The following is a 26382-nucleotide window of genomic DNA, read 5'->3' on the forward strand; positions in this document are numbered from 1 at the left end:
AAAAATCTACCAGAGCTGAAGAAATAATCCAAAGTATTTAAAAGACATTACTGACCTTGAGTAATCTAACGGAATATGTTACAAATTTTACAGCATGTATTCTGTAATCTGTAGTAGAATACATTTCAAAAGCAACCCTCCCAAACCTGCATATATATATATATATATCACCCACATTTATACCTCTCTCTCCACAGCCCCTCCCGGAGAGCCCTCCAAATACTCCAAATAGTTGCCCCATTTCCCAACAAACAAATCTAATTTACCCAGTCTTCTAAATGACACTTCCTCAAAAGCTGTCACCCTCCCCATCTCCATGCACCACTCCTGAAATGGGGGTGCTCCAACCGACCTCCATCCCCTTCAAATAATTTGCCTGGCAATCATTACACTGGTCAGAACCCAATTTTTTATGTGTTTATTCCCCACATCGATGACCGCCCCATCGCCCAAAACACAGAGTCTGGGACAAAATGAAATCCGTGTGCCCAATAAGTCACACATAAAACTCTGAACCTTCAACCAAAAAGTTTAATCGAACGAATTAATTCAATGAATGCTTTTAAATATACTTCCGCAACACTTTGTTTATGTTGTCTTGGTGTTAGTTGTGTGGAAAATATTAATTATAATCGGATTTGTAGACATAAGAGTGGAAAACTCGCCGCACCAGTGTGATCAAATAACGTCATGCGCGTGCACGCGTGGGGCAGTCAGAATCTGGCAGGGCGCAAATTTCGGCACAACTCCGGTAATAAAATGTATATTAAAAATAGATAATAAAATTATATTTTGAATAATATGCATGTATATTACTAGTATTTATATTATTATTATGTATACTATTACCGGTACATATGGCCTACTTATATTATTAAATTTGAATAAGTGACAAAGAAGAGAAAACTGGCTACCTGTATAGCCTACGTCAGATGATGAAGATGAGGGATAACAGGTGTTTAGCAGGGTGGTGAATTCTGTTTTAAGCGTATGTAGTTCTGTTAGCATTAGGCTATAGCATGTTCATATTTAATTAACAGGTTTATATAGGTGTAATCTTTCAGCAAATGTGCAACTTTGCTCACTGTGCGCTCACACTAAACTCGACAAGCGTACGGAATGCACACATGCGCTTCGCACACTATGTTCTCTCACAATGCGCATGCGCAGTATCACCATACCGGCGGAGGCTGAACTGTAGCAGCTTAAACGACGCAGGGATAAACCAGACCGTTTTCACAGGTGAGTGCGTCTAAATTGATTATTTGTGGTTAGACGGTTTTATTCAACGTAAAGTATGTAACATTTGAAAGATACAAATGTTTAAACATAAATAAGAACAATCAGTCAGTCAACCTTGTTGGCCGGGTTAGCAGGGGAGCTAACAGACGCTGCTGCGCAGATCTGGGAGGGGGAGGCGAGTCTGACGTTTAAACGATATTACCAAAGAATCTGCCCTTTAATCGATGATCACTCTTCGGTAAAAACCTAAAATGACATTTCATTGACTTGTATCATTGATCGCCACTTCATAGACGGTTTGTGCGGCTTAATTGGTGTGATTGGCGGGGTGTTTTTGAGGTCGAAATGGTTGGATGTGTCGCTCTCCTTCACTGCGGGTATAAGCGCCCGTGAGAAGACACACTGGTAGATTATTTATCCTTTGTTTCTTACTAATATCACAATATTCATCGTAATCGGTTAATAAGTGATGGTGGTTGGACAGTTAAACCCATGACATGTGTTGATTATGTATTAGGGATCTGCGTTTCCATGCGGCAAACAGTTTCTTGACATAAAATGAGAATATTCAGACTGGTTAAACAAACTATTCGACAGATGTTTCTGTTTGATGGTTTAAAACCGCATTGAAGTGACTGACAAGCTCTGACAGCATCAACATTCAGCGTCTCTTTGTTGCTGTCAGATTGGTTAGGTGCAATGTCAGAAATGAACTTGTACATTAAGGGGCAATATTTACTCTGGATTAGTTTTTTAGAGGCTTTTTTTTTTTTTTTTTTACCTTTATGAGGGCAATTTTGTTCTAACCATTCAAAACAAACTGTCTCATTTGTTTATGTCCATTTAATCAATTCATTGATACAAATTCTAGTAACATTTTACAATAAGGTTCTATTATTATTATAAAAATCACTTAGTAACCTTTTATTGTGTAAAGTTATAGCCAATTTGACAACTTTGTTGCCATGATGATGTAATGTCAACAAACCCTAAAAATTATGATTTAAACAACTTTACAGCTCAAATAATACATCAGTTTTAACAGAAGAATTCATTTAAGTGCTTTTATAAATGTATAAGTTTCACATTTCTGCCGTTAAACCCTCTAAAAATTGGCACCATTCACTTCCATTGTAAGTGCCTCACTGTAACTTACATTTTTGCTTTTATTTTTATTTTTTTTAAAGAGGAGGAGGGATGAGATTAAATAATTTTTTGAGAAATTCAGGAGGCAAAATTCGAGGATGACATCCGGGAATGCAGGGAAGAGCAAACGAGTGTCGATGTAATCCATCTCTCTCTCGGATAAATGCAAAGCGATGGAAACTAAGTCATTTTAAATGTGTATATTGTCGCTGTCTGATAAAAAAAAACATCACCAAAAAGCTAATTTTTCAAGAGCATGGAAAAACAATTTTTCTCATAAACAATCTTACAACATACTTGTTAAACAGACAGCCTGATTAAACATCTTTTCATTGGTTATTTCGATGCACAATTCAAACAGTAGGAAGAGGTCATTCGGTGCATTCTGTCTATGGTAAAAACTATCATGAAGGTAACGTGGTCTGCCTGAAAATAAACATAATAAGACACTGACAAATCATCAGTAGTCATCATGAATTCGGAGGCTTTTTCAAATTCAAGTCCTGGTGATATAAAATTACGCCATTCAGGGCATTCTTTGCCTGCACATTTTGAATTTCAGGGGCGTTTTTGGTGGCATTTTTGCCCCGAGCCCCCCCTTCATTTCTGACCCTGGTCATATTTCAAACAGTGATGGATGTATAATGTACACCGATCAGCCACAACATTAAAACCACCTGTCTAATATTGTGTAGGTCCCCCTCGTGCCGCCAAAACAGCACCAACCCGCATCCACAGTTGTACAGAGCAGTTATCTGAGTTACCGTAGACTTTGTCAGTTCGAACCAGTCTGGCCATTCTCTGTTGACCTTTCTCATCAACAAGGCATTTCCGTCCACAGAACTGCCGCTCACTGGATGTTTTTTGTTTTTGGCACCATTCGGAGTAATTTCTAGAGACTGTTGTGTGTGAAAATCCCAGGAGATCGGCAGTGTCAGAAATACTCAAACCAGCACATCTGGCACCAACAATCATACATGTGATTATCTAATCAGCCAATCATGTGGCAGCGGTGCAGTGCATAAAATCATGCAGATACGGGTCAGGAGCTTCAGTTAATGTTCACATCAACCATCAGAATGGGGGAAAAAATGTGATCTCAGTGATTTTGGACCATGGCATAATTGTTGGTGCCAGATGAGCTGGTTTGATTATTTCTGAAACTGCTGATCTCCTCAGAAAATGGCCAGACTGGTTTGAACTGACAAAGTCTACGGTAACTCAGATAACCACTCTGTTCAATTTTGGTGAGAAGAATATCATCTCAGAATGCTATTCTGAGATGCGGGTTGGTGCTGTTTTGGTGGCACGAGGGGGACCTACACAATATTAGACAGGTGGTTTTAATGTTAAAACCATTTAATGTGGCTGACCGGTGTATATCTTGTCATTGGTGTATGTGTCCACTGCTGATGGAAATAAGTAACATTCAATGATCTTTTGAAACGATCTGTTAAAGCCTGTCATCTAACTGAGATCAAGCTTAAATCCCCATGCAACTCTTTTATTGAGGCTTGTTGATTTCTCTTGTTTATTTTCCTTTGATCATGTCTTTCCAACAGACAGCACCATGAGTCAGGGAAAGGACAATGCACGTCTCAAAAGCTATAAAAACAAATCGCTCAACACAGACGAGATGAGGAGGAGGAGGGAAGAGGAAGGCCTGCAACTTCGCAAACAAAAGAAAGATGAACAAGTACGAGAATTGAAGATATGACCATGGCTTTAAGTGCAGGTTTTAGTAATAAAAGTGAAATCTGTGTTGGTTAATTTTGCAAACCTTTTTGCTTTTGGCTTGTGATAGGGTTAAATGTGTTAAGGAATAAAGTACAACATGTCAGGAATATGATGTGCAGCACAGCTTGGTATTTTTTTTACCACAGTGGGCTGAGAATCTTTGTGTTCTTACAGCTGTTCAAGCGCAGAAATGTGGCCACAGTGGAGGAGGATGGAACACTGGAAGAGGATGGAATGTCAGACAGTGGATACCTGGAATCACAGGCCAACAACATGGACCAAATCACGGTGCGAATGTTAAACAGTAGTTAAACTGACTTGTACATTGTTTCTTATTGATGAAAAGAATCCATTGACTTCATCTTTTGTTTTTCACTCCATCCCTATCATAGGGAAGCGTTATATCTGAGGACATGATACAGATGATCTTCTCTAGCTCTCCTGAACAGCAGCTTATAGGAACACAGCGCTTCAGAAAACTCTTATCTAAAGGTGAAAGACTCATAAGAATTAAATTTAAGCACTGACATAATCATATTTATTATGAAAAGGACTTGCTGACTCATTTTTTATAACCCTCCATTAGAACCTAATCCACCCATTGATGAGGTCATTGCCACCCCTGGCATCGTGGACTGTTTCGTTGAGTTCCTGAAGAGGAGGGAGAACTGCACGCTACAGGTAAGCTTAATAGGCTGGATCTGGGTGATAGTAAAACTAATCATACAGCCTGCCAGACTAAGCCCCCAAGTTACAGCAGTGAGACAGTGAGTCATCAAGCATGGAGCGTTCCCAACACAGGCTCACACTGTTGGAATGTGTATATTTTGCAAGTCTCTTTGGTGTCTTTATTTAATCCCCTTGGCTCTTGAATGGTGCATTAGTGGATGGCTCTCTGCAGTATGGTGACAGGCATCTGTCTCTGTGCAGTTTGAAGCAGCGTGGGTTCTGACTAACATCGCTTCAGGCACATCCCTCCAGACACGCGTGGTCATCCAGGCTGGGGCAGTGCCCATTTTCATTGAGATGCTCGCCTCTGATTTCGAAGATGTACAAGAGCAGGTATGATTCCCAATATACTCAATAAAAATGCAGACATTCTTATATGTATATAAGGACAGGGCAATATAGCTTAAAGCTGAAGTGTGTTACTTTTTCAGTGTTAAAATACTTTCTTCTATCCCTTCTGTCTTCTATATGCAGACATAATTATAAGTAAGCCGTTCGTAGGTTAATTTTGGTTGGTCTCTGTGGCAATATAAAAATGATTGTGTTTGTTTTGAGAGTCTCGCTTAGACCCGCCTCAACAGCGTTACTCAACCAGTGGTTTGAGATGGGGGCGGGACTAACTGACTGTTTGACCAACTGCAGGCGAGGGGTGAATTCAGAAAGCGGTATTGAAAACATTGTTTATTTTTGCAGTTCCTTTCGGTGGCACTAGTGGTGCAGAATTGCAAAAATAAACATAGTTTTTAAACAGCTTTCTAAACACACACTTTATCTCTCATTGGCTGAACTAACAGACAGTCCCGCCTAAATTAACAACATTGGTTAAGCCAGTGTTGTTGTGTCGGGCTTAGGGCTGCACGATATATCGAATTTATCGAAATATTGCAAATGTACAAATCAAGATATGCATAACGGAATGATATTTAATACAGTTCACTCAGATATTTTAATACAGTAATGTTCAAGGTGATTCAGATAGCAGAGAATAGGTTGGCCGTTAGCTGTAACCGTTGCTGTCCTGTGCTTTCACTGTGTGTGTGCAGATAATAATGAGACCAGACACCAGTATAAAAACTCAAAATTAGCTTGTTTATTGGCCGCTGTGGTCTGTGTGGATATATCAAAGGATGGGTTTAATTTAATTGACTGTCACATGAAATCATTCCTCTCAGTCAAGTTCAGCACGTATTGACAACAAGCACGTTAAACCAGAAAGCGAATTTCTACGGCAAGCGCTTATGGACATCATTTTTCAAAACAAAAGTCCCACATTGAATGAACTAATTTTGAAATTAATATGAACATGAATTATGGTGTAAAGATTAAATAAAATATTTTACAACACAGATTTTTTTAGGATATCCCACAATATGGTGAAATTGATTTCATATTCATATGCTTTTTACACAAAAAAGAATACAAATAATAAAGATGAATTTTAATATCTGCTACACAGCTAATGGTAAAACTGTACATATTATACACAGTCTATATGCAATTTGGAACAAAAGACAACTATGTTTGTGATCTCTAGGATAGATGGTTATTTTTTATTCCAATAAACCAGTTTATTTGGGCAGTGGGGTTTCCATTCGCTCTAATGACGTCATCATAGGATTATCTTATCACATATCACATTTTTTCCATAGTTGGGCTGACACTTTTTAGGGAAATCAACCAACTAATTACTTAAATTATTTCTGCATATTAAGCTGGGGTAGGAAAAAGTTTTAGAACATCAAAGTAATTACATCAGCTGTGGAACCATCATTTTGAAAATTGTCGCCAACTGGTTTCAAAATGCTTAATACGAGAAGTACATTACACTAAAAATGCCTTTTAAAATAATAAAGACATTTTTTCCACACAGTTTTTCACTGCATGATCACAAAGAAGAATGATATTTTATCACTAATAATTCCCAGCCCTAATTTATATTTAGGGTTTGCAATGGAATTACATTTTGTCTATTTGAAGGGGCACAAATAGACCTAATTAAGGATAGTTAAATTTCTTGTGTTTGATAGCAGGTTAATTTAATCACTAAATTATGTTTTCCAATTGGCCTCATTCCAGACGGGTTTATAGTATGATAGTAAAAGGAAGCCAAATTGCCCACTTATACCACAGCAACTGTTGAGCAATTTTTTGATTTATCTCTGTTGGTTGTACATGCTCGTTTGAAATATAGAAAGCTGTAACATGGTAATGGGGTGAATCGATGTTTGATGTTATCTTGATAAGGGATAGAAACTGAGCCTTTATGTTTGCTGTAGGCGGTGTGGGCTTTAGGCAACATTGCAGGAGACAGCACAGAGTGCAGAGACTATGTTCTGGACTGCAACATTCTACCCTCTCTAGTACAGTAAGTCCTGCAACCAATTGCTTTTGAAAATGTACTGTGAAATGGTTGTCTTAATAATGCAGATTCCCCTTGCAGGTTACTGGCCAAACAAAATCGTCTGACTATGATGAGGAATGCAGTTTGGGCTCTGTCTAACCTGTGCAGAGGGAAAAACCCACCCCCAGATTTCGCCAAGGTAGCAGTAACCTCTTTTTGTATGAAACAAGGCAGTTACTGTGGTTTTTGCTCTTTAAGTAAAACACATATCAGTAAGTTGTTGCCAAAGGTCTATCTTTACAGTTAACACTGTTGGCTCCTTATGACTAATTGTTTTTGTTGCACTTTTAAGTCCCTTTGGATGAAAGCCCCTGCCGAATGAATAAATGTAAACGAGGAGAGCTTGAAAGATGAAAAGGGCCTGCTGTATTTCAAGCAAGCATATAAAAAAGTTGATTCTGATCTAAATTTATGCTTAATGATGTGTGTGTACATTGTATTTGTCTTTTACAGGTATCACCATGTCTAAGTGTTCTCTCCTGGCTGCTGTTTGTGAACGATACTGACATTCTGGCCGATGCATGCTGGGCTCTTTCTTATCTCTCCGATGGACCCAATGAGAAGATCCAGGCTGTCATTGACTCAGGAGTCTGTCGCAGACTAGTGGAGCTACTGCTGTAAGAAAAGATGGATAGAACAATTAAGTGCTGGGATAATAGAGACAGTAATGAATAGCTTTAGGTTTTGATCCATTTTAATGAAACCTCTCTTGAAAACGCATTTTTGTGGCTGCTATTTAAAATTGAATTGAGTACGAACAGCTTTTTGAGGTGTTGTTTTTATATTTGCTGCAGACATGCAGAATATAAAGTGGTGTCCCCTGCTCTAAGAGCTGTGGGGAACATTGTCACTGGAGATGATCTGCAGACTCAGGTGAAACTTGTATTCTCTGTACTGTAATGGTATTGCTATTACTTCAATTCACTTTGTGCTTAACACATCTAAAGGTTAATACCATATGACATCTCATAAACAGGTGATTCTTAACTGCTCTGCCCTGCAAAGTCTCCTTCACCTGCTGAGTAGCCCGAAAGAGTCCATTAAGAAGGAGGCATGTTGGACTATTTCCAATATCACAGCTGGGAACCGTGCGCAAATACAGGTATGTCCATATTTAAACAGGTGAATGTTTTGATTAACTGATTGTTCGTCTTTGTATCTGGATGACTGTATTCTATCTATCTGTGAAACCTGTAGATGGTGATCGATGCGGACTTGCTTCCCCCATTGATCCATATCCTACAAGTAGCCGAGTTCCGTACAAGGAAGGAGGCAGCCTGGGCAATTACAAATGCTACATCTGGTGGCTCTGCTGAGCAAATCAGGTGAGAGGGGAGCAGGAGTCATGTCTCGCATAAGATCCCCTTCCATTTGATAGTGCTCATGTTTAGGTTAATACTGTGGTCAAATGAAAAGAATCTCTTAAAGGGGCATTAAGTAGTTCTCTCACTAGCGTTAGCATTGCTCTTCTTCGTGTACTTTAAGTACTGATAAGACAGTGGTGTTAGACGCTGGACTGCCATCAATCGATGTGGATAAGCATGATCGTCTCCCACTAGCTTTGGAATATCATTTGCATCTGGAAAATTTCATTTGAGATCATTTCTAAAGTTATTTATTATACTTAATATAATAGAGTGTAATATAATTGCCTAAAAACAAACTTCAGAATTCAAGCAAACAGACTTTACAGTTAAGGACAGATTATTATTGTCCCTCATATCAATAATCTTTGGAAACTGTCTGTGTTTCACGTTATTTCCAAAGACTGCTTGGTGTGAAATAAACCTCAATTATCTAGTGATACAGAATGTCACGGTAAAGGAAAGATTAGAATTGTTTTTGATGATCAAATTTAGCATGTCCATGAATACTGTATTTGAAGGACTCGTTTTGTGTCCAAGCAACCAAAGTCATGGTTTACACAAAATACACAACAATCGCTGTGCTAAGCTACTAAACGAATAAAGACATATGCCATTTCATAGAGGTGGAGGTAGATGAGCCCCCCTTACTATAGCTGTGATAACAAAGAAAATACAATTACACATTGCTTTCCGGTTGCATTCGTAAACACTGCTGAAAACTGTCCATTACTAACATACGTTGACTACACACGTAATTTTAAAAAGAAACTTGTATGAGTTTTCTGTAAATTCCACTGCCAGTTTTAGAGAGTGGTCTAAACAATTCATAATTCCTTACCTGTCCAACAAAAAAGAAGCAACATCGGCATCACTACTCATGCAGTGTTTCCCATTAATTACCTAACTAATTTGTCCTGCCAGTTTCATAATGAACTGAAAATATTTTTACACTTCTCATAATAACATAAAAGATCTCTAATGTTGTGTTTTGTGCCGTTGCTTCGACAAAGCATCTCTCACTCTCAGTTAGTCAGAACACCACCAAATTTCTTAATTTGTGTTTTTTATTCTATTATTTTTAATCTATTTCTATTCATTGATGTTTTTTATTGTTATTTTATTACTAACTGTTTACTAGTCATGAAAAATTACTTGAAACCGTTCTTCCATAATTAACATATTAGTTGGTGTTATTATTTGTTGTGTTTTTGAAGCTGGTATTGAGAATCGTCAAATTTCACTACCGACACTGAAATTTTGGTATTGTGATATTGAATAGCCTTTATTGTATATGGTAGATCTTGCTGCAATAGCATGATGAAAAAGTAGATCTCATTTCATAGAACTATGTGCATCCATGCTGATAATGGTGGCGATGGAGGCGTTTCTTTATTTGACTACCATACGTAACACAAAATAATTATCATATGACAATAGCCTCCTCCATTACCCAGTGCAGTTTACATTTCTGTCACAGAGAATTGAGTTGATTCCATAGGTACACTATTAGGCTGGGCATCGTTCATAATTTTAGAAAAATATACAACATGCTACTTGAGCATGTAACTTAAATGTCCTTTTTCTCTCCGGACAAATAACTTTTTTACTCGGATGAGTGAATAACCATTTTACTTGTCCAGTGGACAAGCATATGACAATGCTTAATGTCGAGACCTGGCTCAAATGTATGCTCTAGTCGATTTTGTGTTTTGACCATTTGTGACTGCATTAAACTCCGTCTCGTTTATACTTTCTGGGTGTGACTTTTTTGCTGTGTCATCACCATTCATATCATACAACCAATGTTTTTATTATTAAATTACTACTAGAGCACAAAGTTCTTCATATATCTAGCCTCTTAATTTTGCTCTCAGAGTGCACCAGATGGCTGCATTTAACTTAAAAATGTACAAAATACACCCACCACAGTCTCACAAAATCCTGTGTGAAACACTGTCATGGTTTTCTCCATCATCAAATCTTTCCACCTTGAGTATGCCGTACCGATGTTTACTCTAGTTTTTTGCGTATGCTGGTCTTTCTGTGTTCTTGCTTCAGACCTTCGGCAGTACAGCTGCTGAATCTCCTGCTGCCTCTGCTTCTAAAGCACGATAATAAGCATGTTCCATTGTATTCTTTTTGCTCTTCGCATTGCCAAACAATGCGCTAAGCGTAGCCAAGTGTATCTACATAGGCGGCAACCAATGAGTGTGAGGATATTCTTCTTCGACGTTTAGTGAAACACAGCGGACCATGTCATTTCAACATGGCGAAACACATTGGAGGGGTGACCGCACCATGTATAATAAAAACACTTTTTATAGAAAACTATTATGAGTACAGTCTTCATTTCATGTGAGTGTACACCATTCAGATCACTCTTCACAAAAACACAATTCATTTGTTAATGTGTAAAACTTTTTAAATTAGCCCCAAATTACTGAATGCACCTTTAACAAAAGAACAGCTACTAGTGATGCACCGAAATGAAAATTCTGGATATTGGGCTGAAAACCGAAAATGATTATTTCAATTTAGACTTTGTTTAGAATAAATGAACAAATTCTAAATGTTATTATTAGGGGTACACTAAAACCACTTTTTCTGTAACTATATACATTTCATTATAAAATAGAGTAGACAAAGAAGAATTACATAAAATGTGTAGCCTATTAAGAAAACCTTTTATTTTACTCTACTGGATAAAGCAGCAGCAAAATTATCAGTAATTCCAGTGAGAATCTTCAGTGAACATCAAGCCAGTTCTATTGGCACATACATTATACGCGTTATGCACACACTTACTCTTGAGCGAAAAACAGAGCCGTCGTGTCAGCGCACACCTGCATCTCAGTAGGGTTGAAAAAAGTTGTTAAGGTTTACATCGGAGAAGCTGTATACCAAAATGGCGACACTCGCTGCTGCTGAGAAGTGCATAAACTTACATCTTGGCGATTTTCAAGCGATGTTACTTCTGACGAGAGCTGCAACAAAAAAGGTAATCCCAGAAGCGATCTCTCTCAGTTTGAGTTTTTTTCTTTCGATCACTCAAAAACAAACTCGCACACACAAACACACTACCTTATTACTCCAATAAAGCAGCGCGAGCCCCACTATCCTCCGTTGCTAGTTCTAAAGTGACGTTTTCAAACTAGCAACGAAAGCTTCAGCTGTATTAAAGCAAGATGCTGAATCTGTGGCGGAAGAAAGTAGTTCCATTCACGAGTGTTTTAGGGACAAAAACCAGAAAATTTCTTGAGATAAAACCCTGAACGATGTCTTAAGCTGTGGTAACTGTGATATAAGTGGAATAATTGACTCTGGCCCATTGAATTATTGAAAAATAATGCATACCCGAGGTGGTAATGCGATCACGACGCACCGCGTCAATTATTCCTTATTTATTAAACGCATCCTTTGCAATTCACAAATCTATTCTATGGCTATAAGAGACTTTGAATATAAAGTACGAGTCATATGGACTACTTTAACGGTGCCTTTATTATACTTTATTATCATAATGGAGCTTGATAGTAACAACTATGACACAGAATGACACATCGGAGCACTGGAAAGCGCTATTAATTAAAGCACTAATAACCAAGAGTGCGATCGCTTCACTTCTGGGGATATGTGACTTTAATGTGCAACATAATGTGTGTGTTAGTTTCTGTTCAAATTTTCGGCCAAGATTTTCTGCCTTTTTTGTCTTTCAGCTGAAAACCAAAAATAGCTGTTTATGCCATTTTCGGACAGAATTTTGGTGCATCCCTAGTACAGTGATATGCAAGTGCCAAGGGTTGGTCATGGATAACCTGTAAATATCAGGGAATTTTAAAATCGTGATTTTTTTAGGCCTGGACATGAGTTATGCATGGCTCTAATAGATTTAATTGGCTAGAAATTGCTCTTTGTGTGTGCAGTTTCTGTACAATGAATTTTAAAGATCTAATCACGATTATCCAGTAAAGTCATGAATATCATTTGTCAAAGTTACGAGAACCTGGTTAAATCAAATTTAGCCGAGAGGTTTTGCAACTTTTACTTTTATGGAACATTTTCAGTTTTTTTGACAGCATCTTAGAGTGGATTAGAAGTGTTGTAATTGTTAGCTAGATGTTTTCGCAGACCTTATTAATATTCTGTTACTTCTCGGATACTTCTAAGGGGGACAACCAAGGAAGCTGTAAATTTCAATGCTTTGATTCTTTCCTCAGGCACCTTGTTGATCTTGGTTGCATCAAACCCCTATGTGACCTCCTGACACTGATGGATTCAAAGATCGTACAGGTGGCCCTGAATGGCCTGGAGAACATCCTTCGACTGGGTGAGCTGGAAGCTAAACGAGGAGGAGGTATTAACCCCTACTGCGGCCTCATTGAGGAGGCATATGGTATGTTGGCAGTCACACATAGCAATAAAGAGGCTTCAACCTCACTTTTGGAAATCAACATGAAACAGCATTTGCAACCCATTTTACTTCCATAATGTGATATATTTCTCAGTAGGACTGGGTAAAAATATAGATTTTTCGATGTATCGCGATCTTCATTTGAACGATATAGATATATTAAAATCCCCAAATCGATCTTTTACTATATACGCAACTCTCTACAATGCGAGTAAATCAATCGCTTATGAGACCATATTTCATGCTATGCGACTTGTCTATGTCTGTGATTAGCCACTGGCTGGTAAATGTTCAGATTTAACTCACCACTATATTGTACTGTATTGGCAAAGAAGTTCTGCATCGTTTCACTGCGTGTTGAGATTTAAAGTTTGATTTGACTCGATTCGTGTGATGCATGTCCAAAGATGAGATCCATGCAATTCATTTGTCATTGAATAATGTCTCTCTTAATATCCTTTCTGTTCCTTAGTCAATTGTTGATCAAAAACAGGAAAAAATAATCTATTCCAGCCATTCGAGTCCTCTCTCTTTTATATGTGCTAATAACAGACACTCTTTAGAGAACTGCTGGTTTTCTTAAAGAGACATTACCCATTTTTAGCACATGTTCTACAAATCAATGTAAATAGTATAAATTATGCATTAAACAATAAACATGTAACAAAATATAATATATGCAATATAATAAATGTGACCAACATGTCAAATTTATCAAATTAATATTTTTGTAATGTATCTAGTTAGAAGGTCCAAACAGCATTAGCTGGGAGAGAATTTCTATCATTTGTAACAAAATGGACATTATAACTGAAATATACCATATGAATCGATATTGAATCGAATCGAGAGCTTGTGAATCGGAATCTAATTGGGAAATCTGTATCAATACCTAGCCCTATTATAGCAAAATGGGTTATTTAATGAGGAAAAAAAGGGTGGGCGTTGTGGGCATTTCAGCAACTAGATGGCGTTATTGGAGGACAGAGGTTGAAAAATAAAGAGAGCTTTGTGACCTCATTTATAAAGAACCCAGAGGCAGGGCAAGTTTTTACATTTTAACAAAAGATTATAAAAAGCATTTTGTTTCTTTGGCGTAACATGCAATGATGAATCGTGCACAATAAGACCAGGAATGTATTAAGGAAGTAAACGGGCTCAATTATGATTTCATATTGACTTAAAGATAATTAATTCTTTGGTTGATTGCCCACTTCAACTCCTAACAAATTCCAGAAAATATTGCTACATACACTTACTGTACACTCAAACGTATATTCCAGCCTTTTCATGACAAATGCTTTGTAAGGTGCTGAAGCTTATTTTTATCTACTGCCTTCTCATAGGACTGGATAAGCTGGAGTTTCTTCAGGGTCATGAGAACCAGGAGATCTATCAGAAGGCCTTTGACCTGATCGAGCGCTTTTTCAGCACAGATGATGAGGATCCATCTCTGGCGCCTGCTGTTGACCTCCAGCAGCAACAATTCCTGTTCCAGCAGTGTGAGGCTCCCATGGAGGGTTTCCAACTTTAACATCTCCCACCCCCTCTTCTCCAAGCAGTCCACCCTGGAGGGTGAGAGATGCCCTTCTGACCCAACAGAGCGAAGGATTCAATAAATGAACATTTTAAATTAGAGTGTGATATACAAGAGCTTGTGTTGCCGGTCAACCCATTTCCCCCTCTTGTCCTACTTCCCTGGTTTCATCGGCACGACGGATGGCTCCAGGACAATGGCGACATCATGACCAGATGCAGAAAACCTGATGAAAACATGACCAGTAGACCCCTAGATATGACCTAAATATCTTACACAGATACTTCACTCCTTCATATCCTGTATTAAACTTTCATTCAACTCTAAGAAAAACAAGCAACAGGAGCCCTGTACCAAGAAATCAGGAAAACTGCATCCAGCGATGAGTTGACAGAAGCTGGGAAAGTACAGAGCTTGTGACATGACTTCAAAACTGACTTTGACAAGGGATCTTCTTTTCTGTTGTAAAACACTGGACTGACCGTGTGACTGTGTTTGCATGTCCCCAAATATCCCCCCCCAAATGGCATGGCCAATCTGCGCTGAAGAACTGAAAAGACGTCTACTGAAGGCGAGGCCCTTTTACCTTCTCATTTGACCCATACAATTAAAAGACAGCCAGACGCACTGAGGGGTCCAGGCTTTCTGACTGACGGTGCCAGTCAGACAGCCTTTTACTTTTGACATGCATTAAACATGCATTCCAACAATGACTGAACTGTGCAGGCTCTGCCTCTCCTTTTGGGGTTACATATTTGCACCTTTGGAATTCCGGGAGTCGGAGTCTTCCCACTCACTGAGACTGCTAGACACACAAAAGCCAGGAAAGACAAACAAAGTTTCTGTTCCTATGTCCTGTGCATTGGACCTTTTGATACTTCAAGAGGACAATTTCACATGAGGATCATCTTCATCGGCACTTTATGTTCAGAACACCCTTTGTTTTAATTCAAACTTCTGTAGTGAGTTTTAGGCCCAAAATCGCTTCTCAGGATATTGAGATATAAAGGTGTGATGCATACCTTAATAATTACAGGATGTATTTACACTAAGTATTTAAGAGTGTGATCTCACTGCCTCATCCTGGCTGAGAAAAATCAACCCCTTCAAAGCTTCCACCATCAATAAGTGACATTTTAACAAGCTGATGAAAATTGAGAACTGATAAAAAAAAGGCTTAGCTTTCTGACATGTTTTTGTGTGAGACAAACTTTAATATTATCTAATCATGCTGAATGCACCCAAACACATTCAGACACACCATTTTCTGAACAACTAGAAGAACTATTAGAGGTAAAATACAGAGCAGAAATCTGTGTTCAGTTGAAAACAATTCCATTTCATTTTATTGCATTTTTTGGGGATTAGAATCTCTTAATACCGAAGGTGCCATAATTCTTATTTTAAAATTGAGGTTGAAAATGACAAACAACAAAACAAACAAATGGACAACTTTTAAAGATGACTGAAAATAATTAAAAATGACTGGGTATTAGCTTAAAAGATATGATTGTTTACTACATTCTTACTGCAATGTCAGATTCTTCCCAAGGGATGACCAGCTCTTTGTGTTCGATACTGCTGTCCTATCGAGATTGTGTAACTGTTCTCTGTTATGCCATTTGCATAAAAGCTGTTTCATGAATTCCAGTGGTTGAGATATTTAATTTAGTGTCTGTTGGCATTACAGTTGGTTTTCACTCATCATTGACACTTCAACAAAAGGGCCAGTTGTTACACTTTTATTTTTACATATACTCAATCTACTTTTTGACCATGCATACATTCAATATAAAAATGTTGGCAACACTTTGCAATAAGGTTTTATTTGTTAACATTAGTAAATGCATTAGGTGTTTTAAAGTAACCACATTTATTAATCATGGTTCATGTGAATTTATGACAATACAAATTCATGTTAGCTCATGATGCATTAGCTAATGTTAAAATATAAAACATTTAGTTTTAAAAATATTAGAATGTCGAAATAACATTAAACCAAGATTAATAAGTATTATAAAAGTTGTTCATTCATAGTTCACTTTAACTAATGTTAATGAATACAACCTTATTTGTAAAGTGTTACCCACATTTTTACACAATTGAGGGATATCATTAACAGATGGATTACCGAGCTGCTGTTTTCCTTTAGGTTGGTCATTTTAACCAGGCAGGCACAGACAATAAACCTCAGCTTTATTTGTTCCTTTTTGTGTAATTCAAGTAGTTTTAGCATTATTATTACTAAATAGTAAATATTAACTAGATTTTTACATTTTATGAAGAAAATGTGTGGTGGTTGCCCATGCAAAACACAACACCATTAAGAAAGAGTGTGCAAGGGGCTTCTGTGTGGTTGCTTTTTGACCCATGTCAAAAGACCCCATACGTAAATCTCTATTATATTTAAGTACCTCGATACATCTTTGGGCCCTCCTTCAGTGTATCTGTTTTTTCTTTGCATGTTTTAGTGTTTGCAAGGTAAAAATAAATCCAATCGCTTTTTGTCTCAACAAACTGCACAACTTGAAGTATCATTGTCCACAAAATGTGCAGAATGGGTGAAGTGCCAAAATTAAGGGATAATTAACCCAAAATGTAAATTCTGCCATCATTTACTCACCCTCATGTCATTCAAAACCTATTTAGCTTTCTGGTAATACTTCCATTTGTTAAGATTAAGTTAACATGAACTAACAATGAACAATACTTATACAGCTTTTATTAATCTTGGTTAATTTCAACATGTACTAATACATTAGTACATGTTGCTTCTGTTACTATTCACATTCATTGCATTATTTTTCTATACAATAAAAGTGAATAATGACTGAGGATAAACTATCCCTATTCATAGAAAAACAGACAATAAATACAGAATGAGACTAAGGATAGTTATTACATTTTTACTGGATATATACAAAAATCACACAAATAAAAACATCTTTAGCAGTCTCTCTTACACTACTCTAAAAATGTATTTGCTGGGTGAAAGAATATCTGTAACACTGAGATCCAATGAAGCATCGCTTTAGAATGAATGGGCCTCTGGAGCTCAATTGGATGCATCGCACTGGGCTTTCTCCGCAAGGGCAGCTTCCTCCCTCTCTTTCTGTGCTTCCTCTCTCCATCGAGCCTTCTTCTCCATATTACGAACAGTCAGATTATCATGCCGACCTGCAGCCTGTGATGGAAAGCATTGATTATGTATGACAGCCATATAATAAAGCTGGAAAGGCTAGTCATTAACCAACCGCACACTTTTTCAGTTGTCGCATTACCTGTTTGCCTAAGACAACCATAGCAAGGCACGCCAAGATAGTAAGTCCCATCATAACATAGCAGGCCTTCACACGCACTCTGTTTCGGGCAGCATCAATCATCTCAAATCTGAAAGTGACAAAGTCAGCATTTTCAAAAGGCAGCAAAAATTGTGCAAACAACTGGGGGTCAGATACATCTACACAGCAATGCTTATAAAAGTAAAGTCTAACTGAATAAGATAAATGGCAACTGCATGTAATGGTGAGTCATTGAGGACGTGTCTGCTCTGTTTTGTGTCTAACCATCACAAACAAAGCCCACTCTGATCTTCCTCCAGATACCAAGAATTATACCAATTACCTGTCAGTACACACGGGCAAATCTTGTTTGAACCTCACAGCAGAAGGCCCTTGTGTTCCACCAATAAGTTGGCACAACTTTAGCCACATGACCTCATAAACCAACCACTGATCATTAGAATGCCTGGAGTTGGGAGTTTATCCCAATGTAAACAGGAATAGCCCACTTACGACACAAACTCTGGAATCTGTTCCCTGGTTTTGAATCGCCCAGACCACATCAACATCTTCTTATCCCACTCTGATGGGCAGTAGCCTGGCAATTTAAATCCAAGACGTTGTGCTAAGGGCAAGAAATGAATCACATAAGGTGTTAGTGAGGATATATATCATAGTCCTGACTGAGAGAATGATGACCTGTATGCTGGGGGTGCTATGTTGTTTTACATGTTTTGTCCTGAGATAATTTGGATAAAGCAATTATACAGTGGCCCCCCAAAAGTATTTGGACACTACAGTCACACTTAATGTATGAATTTCATTGCATTAGATAAAATATCAAACCAAATGGTTTCTGCAATAACTTTTAACAACAGTCAGTAACCCCTTAAGTTCACACAGGCGTCCTAACACAGCAACAGTGCACAGGTATAGTCCATCACATAAGTTTGACAAAAACAAAGTGTCCAAATACTTAATTTTGAAAAAAGGAATACATTCATTGAGCACTTTATTAGGAACACTGTGGACGTGGTCTTCTGCTGTTGTAGCCCATCCGCCTCACGGTTTGATGTGTTGTGCATTCTGAGATGCTATTCTGCTCACTACAATTGTACAGAGTGGTTATCTGAGTTACCGTAAGACTTTCTGTCAGCTCAGACCTGTCTGGCCATTCTCTGTTGACCTCTCTAAACAAGAATGTGTTTCCATCCGCAGAACTGCCACTCACTGGATGTTTTTTGTTTCTGGCACCATTCTGAGTAAACTCTAGAGACTGTTGTGCATGAAAATCCAAGGAAATCAGCAGTTACAGAAATACTCAAACCAGCCCGTCTAGTACCAACAATCATGCCAGGGTCACATTTTTCCCCCATTCTGATGATTGATGTGAACATCAACTGAAGCTCCTGACCCGTTTCTGCATGATTTTATGCATTGCACTGCTGCAATGTTAAGACATTCTTATGTTTTAAACATGGCTTCTGTGTCCACAAATGTTATAGGGAAATACTATAGCCAGCCCCCACATCCTGTATGAGTTTGGTTTATTGGGGGGGAAAAAAGATGAGATACCCTCTAGTACAGACTGATCCTTGTAGAACAGGATAATTTCCTGTTTATTGCAACATAATTACACTCTTGCAGTGTCACGCACACGTTTTCCAAATCAATATGTAATTTACTGCGGTAAAGATAGTTTACGGTTTGAAATTCAGACTTTGATTGGCTATAAACCCGCTATGCGCTGTCGTAGACATGTAAATAATGTTGTTTTTTATTCTTCATGATTTATGAATTTAGATGACATCATCATCCGCTCTGCAATCGGTCGTTTAAATTTTTCAACTCTTCACATTCTGATGCAAATAGCTCCAAAAGCTGAACACCCAGAAGACTGAAACCACTCTCATCTTGACCAGTCTGATTTGTGATTTTTTCACAGCAGTTTTTTGTGTGTTTTCCTGTCAACCCTTTTTAAATCCATGAGTCGGGACGATGACAAATAAGCGCTCTTCACTTTCACATTTCCAGCAAACACGCAGTCTGGGTTCATGCAAATGTACTTGTTTTAGATAGAGCCTGATTTGTGAAAACTTTCACAATCACATTTATCACGTTTGATTGCGTCGTACTGCTCTACCCCCATTGCCTTGAGTAATAACAGGAAATCAGCTTATAATTCTAAAAACTGGCCATCTTCACAGGTCACAGTAGGCTCAAAAAGACCTTGATGATTTGTGAATTTTTTCACAGATCAGTTTTTGTCTCAATTGTTTTTTAAGTTCTGGAGTCAACACTTTACCTAAAAAATCTATGTTATAGGATTTGAGAGGTCTCATTCTTGAAACATGATAATTATGGTGGAAAAACACTAGTTTCACAAAGAACTGGATCAAAAAACTTTCACAGATTGATTTTTGTAATTTTAATGGCTTCATGCATATTGGCATTGTGAAAAATTAAGGATATACACCATAAAAGTAATAAAAGGCCTAAAATTCTAAAAACTGACAATCTAGATGGGTCACTCTAAACTCAAATTGACCTTCATGATGTGAATTTTTTCACAGATCAGTTTTTATCATTTAACCCATTTTTTGAGTTCTTTGGTCAACAGTTTTCCTGAAAAATCAGAGTTATAGGCTGTTATAATTGCTCTGTGTTTTAGTCTTTCCCATTCATTTCCTATGGTTGGTCAAAAATGACCTGGAACACCACGAGTGTTACTTTTTTTTTGTCACATGGCCTAAACTCATTGAATACAGTCCAATTTTTTTGTGTGTTCAGATGGCAAATGTAGGAAAAGTAACCAAGCCTTGGCCCACCGAGATGAAGGATACCATTTTTATTAAAGAAACTAAATCAAAATGGGTCAAAAATGACCCGAACACTGCAAAAGGGTTAAACAAAATAACTAGCTAGTTGACGTATCATCCATATCAAAATGTAATTTGTCAAAAACAAATCAAAGTCATCAAACTGAGTAAAATCAATCTGTGAAAGTTTTCACAAATCCAGTTGTGTGAAACTAGTGTTTTTCCATTATATTATTTTTATATTATAACTCTGATTTTTCAGGAAAACTGTTGACCAAAGAACTCAAAAAATGGGTTAAATGACAAAAACTGATCTGTGAAAAAATTCATATCATGAAGGTCAATTTGAGTTTAGAGTGACCCATCTAGATTGTCAGTTTTTAGAATTTTAGGCCTTTTATTACTTTTTTGGTGTATATTTTTAATTTTTCACAACGCCAATATGCATGAAGCCATTAAAATTACAAAAATCAATCTGTGAAAGTTTTTTGATCCAGTTCTTTGTGAAACTAGTGTTTTTCCACCATAATTATCATGTTTCAAGAATGAGACCTCTCAAATCCTATAACATAGATTTTTTAGGTAAAGTGTTGACTCCAGAACGTAAAAAACGATTGAGACAAAAACTGATCTGTGAAAAAATTCACAAATCATCAAGGTCTTTTTGAGCCTACTGTGACCTGTGAAGATGGCCAGTTTTTAGAATTATAAGCTGATTTCCTGTTATTACTCAAGGCAGTGGGGGTAGAGCAGTACGACGCAATCAAACGTGATAAATGTGATTGTGAAAGTTTTCACAAATCAGGCTCTATCTAAAACAAGTACATTTGCATGAACACAGACTGCGTGTTTGCTGGAAATGTGAAAGTGAAGAGCGCTTATTTGTCACCGTCCTGACTCATGGACTTAAAAAGGGTTGACAGGGAAACAAACTGCTGTGAAAAAAATCACAAATCAGACTGGTCAAGATGAGAGTGGTTTCAGTCTTCTAGGTGTTCAGCTTTTGGAGCTATTTGCATCAGAAAGTGAAGAGCTGTAAAATTTAAACGACCGATTGCAGAGCGGATGATGATGTCACCTGAATTCACAAATCATGAAGAATAAAATGCAACATTATTTACATGTCTACGACAGCGCATAGCGGGTTTATAGCCAATCAAAGTCTGAATTTCAAAACGCAAACTATCTTTACCGCGGAACTGAATTGCAGAACCTCAATAATGCGTACTGGAATAAAGTATTTCATTCAGCATTTTCAAGGAGGGAACATTTACATAAAGAGTCTCGTCGTATGCCACGCCTTCAAATCAAGGTACATGGATAAAGTACCAACCCTGTGCTGGGGTCTGTTGGGGTACAGGTGCCCCCTCCTGAGGCTTGCTGCACAGTCTTCTGCAGCCAGTGTTCATCACTCCTCTCCGCCAATGCGCTACGAGGCAAAAACACATCAACAGGCTGTAATGCAGTTCAGTTGATGGACGTATGATGATGTGTATACAACAAAAATGTGTTGGGTTTTGTCTTACACTCGCACTGATTTAAAGTCAAACAAAAATATCGCCGTGGATGTACATGTAACAAGCTCTGCACAAATTACCTTAGCAACCGTAATTTCCGCCAAGATAACATGCTGTTATATAGCTGTTACTATAGTAAAATTAATGAAGCCAATCATCGAGCCCCTTCAAGAAGAAGCTTTCCTAATAATTTTAATTGTTTTATTCTTAATGATTGAGCCAATAAGTTAACACAGTTGTAAAAAGTGTACACGTTTATAATGTTGTGAGATCAGGTGGGTTTAGAAGTTAATAAATTGTTATAACAAGTCCAAGTATCAAACAACACATCAAAATACAATCTAAGCAACAGCATGAATCACAAACTGGTTCATGCCAGTAGCGCCAAAGCGAAACTACTACACCATTTATTGAGCTGAACTTATGCCAAAGTTTGATCATACACTGTTTGACTGCTTCCAAAACAAATATATTGCTGAAAATACTGACCTATTAACGTGCCAAAGGCAGCGCGAGGCCCACCGATCATATTGGAGATCATATCTTCTGAATAAACAATATAATTAACGAGGTAAGACAACAGTTCTGTGATCCATGAAAACGTGCCAAATTGACAATGTCAGGGTTTGTTCCTCTCAGTAGTTTCTGAAAGTCAGTACAGGCTGATCCGATCTGCTGAAACACTGAAGGACCCTGAGCGGTCAATACAAGTCACGCCTGTTCAAAAGTGAGGTCAGTTGGAATTTTTATTTATTTATTTATTTTAAATAAGATAAATAAATTAATATTAGTATCGCTGTATACTATTTAATACACAGCATCCGTGACTTTTACACTCAAATTTAATTCTGTTTATTTTGTCTTGTGTGGACAGATTAAAACCTCTTCTCGCTATTATTTCGGGTCAAGCTAGAATGAGCATACGGGAACACTCAGAAATTATCTATAACATTACAATCAAACTGTAGTTCTTTGTAGTAAGTATAATTCAGGCAGTTAGTGTGCACTCTCGGCGCGCACGACCCGTTCTGTCCAATATGGCGGCGCCCGGTGGAGAACTGAACTGTGAGGACTTTTCAATGTTTCAGGTAAAACTGGCGAAGCTGTCAGGGGGTCAACATGAATTAATGTAGCTTTCTAAAGCGCAGACTGACATCTTAGAACACGTTATCATGGTGTCCACGTTGTATGATTGAATGACCCTCGGTAGTCTGGTGGACCTTGATGTCGTAAGGTTCAACGTGCAGAGCAAACATGGTGATATGATGTGCTGTGTTTGAAAACATTTATGTAAAATTCATTTTATTTACACAGTAAAAGAGCGTTCATTTAAACACCAATACGACGCGAACTGTTTTCAACATTTATAATTTAGGTTTAAATGTATATGAATGTATAAGAGAAAATGTAGCCTATAGTTAGTGTACTGTTGCTGGTCACAGTTTCTTATAAGTTTATAACCATTTGTAATCTTTTTAGAAGTTCACCTATATACTGCTTGTCAATTGCTTTAGGCTACCTCTTGCATTTGTACTGCAAGGTGGTGTTATACCTATAGTTTTGTGAATTAGTGTAATTTATTATTGTCTTTGAGGTGGCAAGTCTCCATATCCATAAAAGTAGCTAAATGAATGATTGCATTTAAATGCACATTTACAGTACATATGACATTAAGTTCAAAAATAACAACTTCATCTAATTTTAGTAATCTTTATTTAGGAGAAATATGAAAATAGTCTGTGCTTGTAAATATCTGGAAAATATTGCTTTTATTGATTACAAAACACATTTAACCTTGAAAGATTTCTATTTACAGGAAGCAATGTGTAATGGATCAGAAATATAGATATGCATGGAGTTAAAGATTATGAAATGGTTTGATTTATACTACATACTTTGCTGCAAAGTAATGTATTGTTATGTGTATCTCCCCCCACATCCTCTAGGAAGTAATAAAAGTAATGCGCACCATTGACGACAGAATTGTCCATGCCCTTAATACCACTGTGCCCACTGCATCCTTCTCTGGCAAAGTGGATGCCACACAGACCTGCAAAGATCTTTACAAGTCTGTATGTGTCACCTTACATTACAAAATACTTTTAAATAATCTAATTGATTATTGATTATTAGAGATCCCTCATTTCTTTATTATACTAGTGGACTGTTTTGGTCTGTGACTTTTACAAAACCTTTTCTCTGTAATTTATTTATGTGTTCCAGCTCATGGAGGCTCATCTTTCCAGAGATAAAGCAATAAAAGCATGTATTACAGAGACCTCAGCTGTCGTCGGGCAGTTACGTGAAGAGAGGGCAAAGGATAGTGACAATTTGTCAATTATCAAGCAACTCAGGAAAGAGCAAACTAAGGTAATGCCACTGTCTGCTTCTAGGGGGCGCACTTACGTAATGTGAAGTTTGATCAGTAACTCATAACCAAATAAATGTCATAATGAGGAGAGAGGCTGCCAACTTATACCACATTATAACAGCCATGTTGTAATTGGCTGTTATACAGTATTACAGCAATGGTTTAACAGCCAATAAGCCGAATGACGAAAATAGGGTAAGATGGGGTCAGACACCCCCTTAAGAACAATGTTAATTTAATTTTAAATTGTAACATATATAGATAAACTTTTAGCATGTACAGGATGTTGGTGCATCATCCAGCATATTATCAAGGGAAATAAATAGAAACATTTTCTAATTTTGTTGTCATAGCACAAAATTAAAAATTATGAAAAGAGGGGGGCCTGGGTAGCTCATCGAGTATTGACGCTGACTACAACCCCTAGAGTCACGAGTTCGAATCCAGGGTGTGCTGAGTGACTCCAGCCAGGTCTCCTAAGCAACCAAATTGGCCCGGTTGCTTGGGAGGGTAGAGTTACATGGGGTAACCTCCTCGTGGTCGTGATGAGTGGTTCGAATGGGGCACGTGGTAAGTTGTGCGTGAATCGTGGAGAGTAACATGAGCCTCCCGTGCTGTGAGTCTCCGCGGTTTCATGCACAGCGAGCCACGTGATAAGATGCGCAGAAGCGGAGGCAACTGAGACTTGTCCTCCCCCACCCGGATTGAGGTAACCGCACCACCACGAGGATCTACTAAGTAAGATGACCCCCACCTTTGTCACATCCAAATAAAAACAATATTTTTTTACTCCAAAAATCTAAATACTTTACTGTGTCCACAGATTCCTCCATTAACAAACAGACATAAAAACTTTTTATATACATAGTATAACATAATAGAATGTCACAGATCACTATTTTCCAGTGACAAAAAATTTGATAATTTAACCTCAAAACTGTTTGGATGGAATAAATCTCACAAATGTTGATATTCAGATGAAATATCATGATTAAGAGGAGCACAGACATTCAATAAAGGTGTTGAGATGAGATTTAGTGCCATCTATGGTCAAGAGAAAAAAAAAAAAGGGGGCGGGGGTTGTTCCATTTCACAACCTGGAACATCTTTTTTTAAGTGGATCAAGTCTTGTTTGATTTCCAGATATTCTCTCTCAATTTTCTTACAGTTAAAATTCATGCAGTCAGAGCTAAATGTTGAAGAAGTGGTCAATGACCGTAGTCTGAAGGTGAGCATATATCAGTGTTCTCGTATTGATATTCTTGAATTGTTTTTATCTTTACCATATTTCCATTGTGACTTCCCCCAACAGGTTTTCAAAGAACGGTGCCGAATTCACTACACCCATCCCAAGATCAAGTGAATGTTAGTTCTGTTCTGTCAAGAGAAGTCAAAAATTCACTCAGCTGTTGAGGACAACACCTGGAGCTGAGCCGAGGCAATGGCCCACCCAAGCATCACTGTCGCTTGCCCCACAAAACCTCTCCCCTCCAGTCTCCTCTGTGGCTTTGTGTTTCTACAGTGAAGGAACACTACTGTTATCCAAGTCTTGTATACCTTTTCATAAAAATATTGTACAAAACAGATTTTATAAACTTCAAAATTTTTTCCAATAGCTGAACAATTGTCTGTTGTTTTCATTGTAAGTTTAGTCAGTGGGGAATTTTCATTGACAGTTCTGAAGAGATGGGTAACAGTTAGATTATTATTCCATTATGAGATGCCGACATGCCCACCAGAGCCAAAGTGTAATGCACATCTGTTCATAAACCCCAGCTGACATAACACTGCACTTTTTTTGACTTGGGTAGCAAGACTAAACAG

The 26382-nt window shown here is 37.8% G+C and overlaps 3 protein-coding genes across 3 annotated transcripts; 2 read left to right on the forward strand and 1 right to left on the reverse strand.

Moving 5' to 3' along the window:
* Nucleotides 1-1127: 1127 nt before the first annotated feature.
* LOC127431896 (importin subunit alpha-5-like) lies at nucleotides 1128-16215 on the forward strand. The gene is made up of 14 exons (XM_051682529.1): nucleotides 1128-1242; nucleotides 3951-4084; nucleotides 4300-4413; nucleotides 4518-4617; nucleotides 4712-4806; nucleotides 5056-5187; nucleotides 7131-7219; nucleotides 7295-7394; nucleotides 7709-7872; nucleotides 8050-8128; nucleotides 8232-8357; nucleotides 8453-8580; nucleotides 12840-13015; nucleotides 14380-16215. The coding sequence occupies exons 1-14, from the start codon at nucleotides 1128-1130 to the stop codon at nucleotides 14565-14567; spliced, it is 1740 nt and encodes a 579-aa protein (XP_051538489.1). The 3' UTR covers nucleotides 14568-16215.
* Nucleotides 16216-17460: 1245 nt separating this feature from the next.
* LOC127431898 (protein FAM162B-like) lies at nucleotides 17461-22882 on the reverse strand. Its single transcript, XM_051682530.1, has 5 exons — nucleotides 22677-22882; nucleotides 22004-22099; nucleotides 18365-18476; nucleotides 17852-17960; nucleotides 17461-17754 (listed from the first exon to the last, which is right to left on the reverse strand). The coding sequence occupies exons 1-5, from the start codon at nucleotides 22726-22728 to the stop codon at nucleotides 17626-17628; spliced, it is 498 nt and encodes a 165-aa protein (XP_051538490.1). The 5' UTR covers nucleotides 22729-22882; the 3' UTR covers nucleotides 17461-17625.
* Nucleotides 22883-23194: 312 nt separating this feature from the next.
* On the forward strand, nucleotides 23195-26173 carry LOC127431893 (protein MIX23-like). The gene is made up of 5 exons (XM_051682525.1): nucleotides 23195-23275; nucleotides 24134-24259; nucleotides 24411-24557; nucleotides 25727-25786; nucleotides 25871-26173. The coding sequence occupies exons 1-5, from the start codon at nucleotides 23225-23227 to the stop codon at nucleotides 25919-25921; spliced, it is 435 nt and encodes a 144-aa protein (XP_051538485.1). The 5' UTR covers nucleotides 23195-23224; the 3' UTR covers nucleotides 25922-26173.
* Nucleotides 26174-26382: the final 209 nt, after the last annotated feature.

Source organism: Myxocyprinus asiaticus, chromosome 41 (assembly GCF_019703515.2).
Source record: "Myxocyprinus asiaticus isolate MX2 ecotype Aquarium Trade chromosome 41, UBuf_Myxa_2, whole genome shotgun sequence".
In the NCBI taxonomy this organism is placed as follows: domain Eukaryota; kingdom Metazoa; phylum Chordata; class Actinopteri; order Cypriniformes; family Catostomidae; genus Myxocyprinus; species Myxocyprinus asiaticus.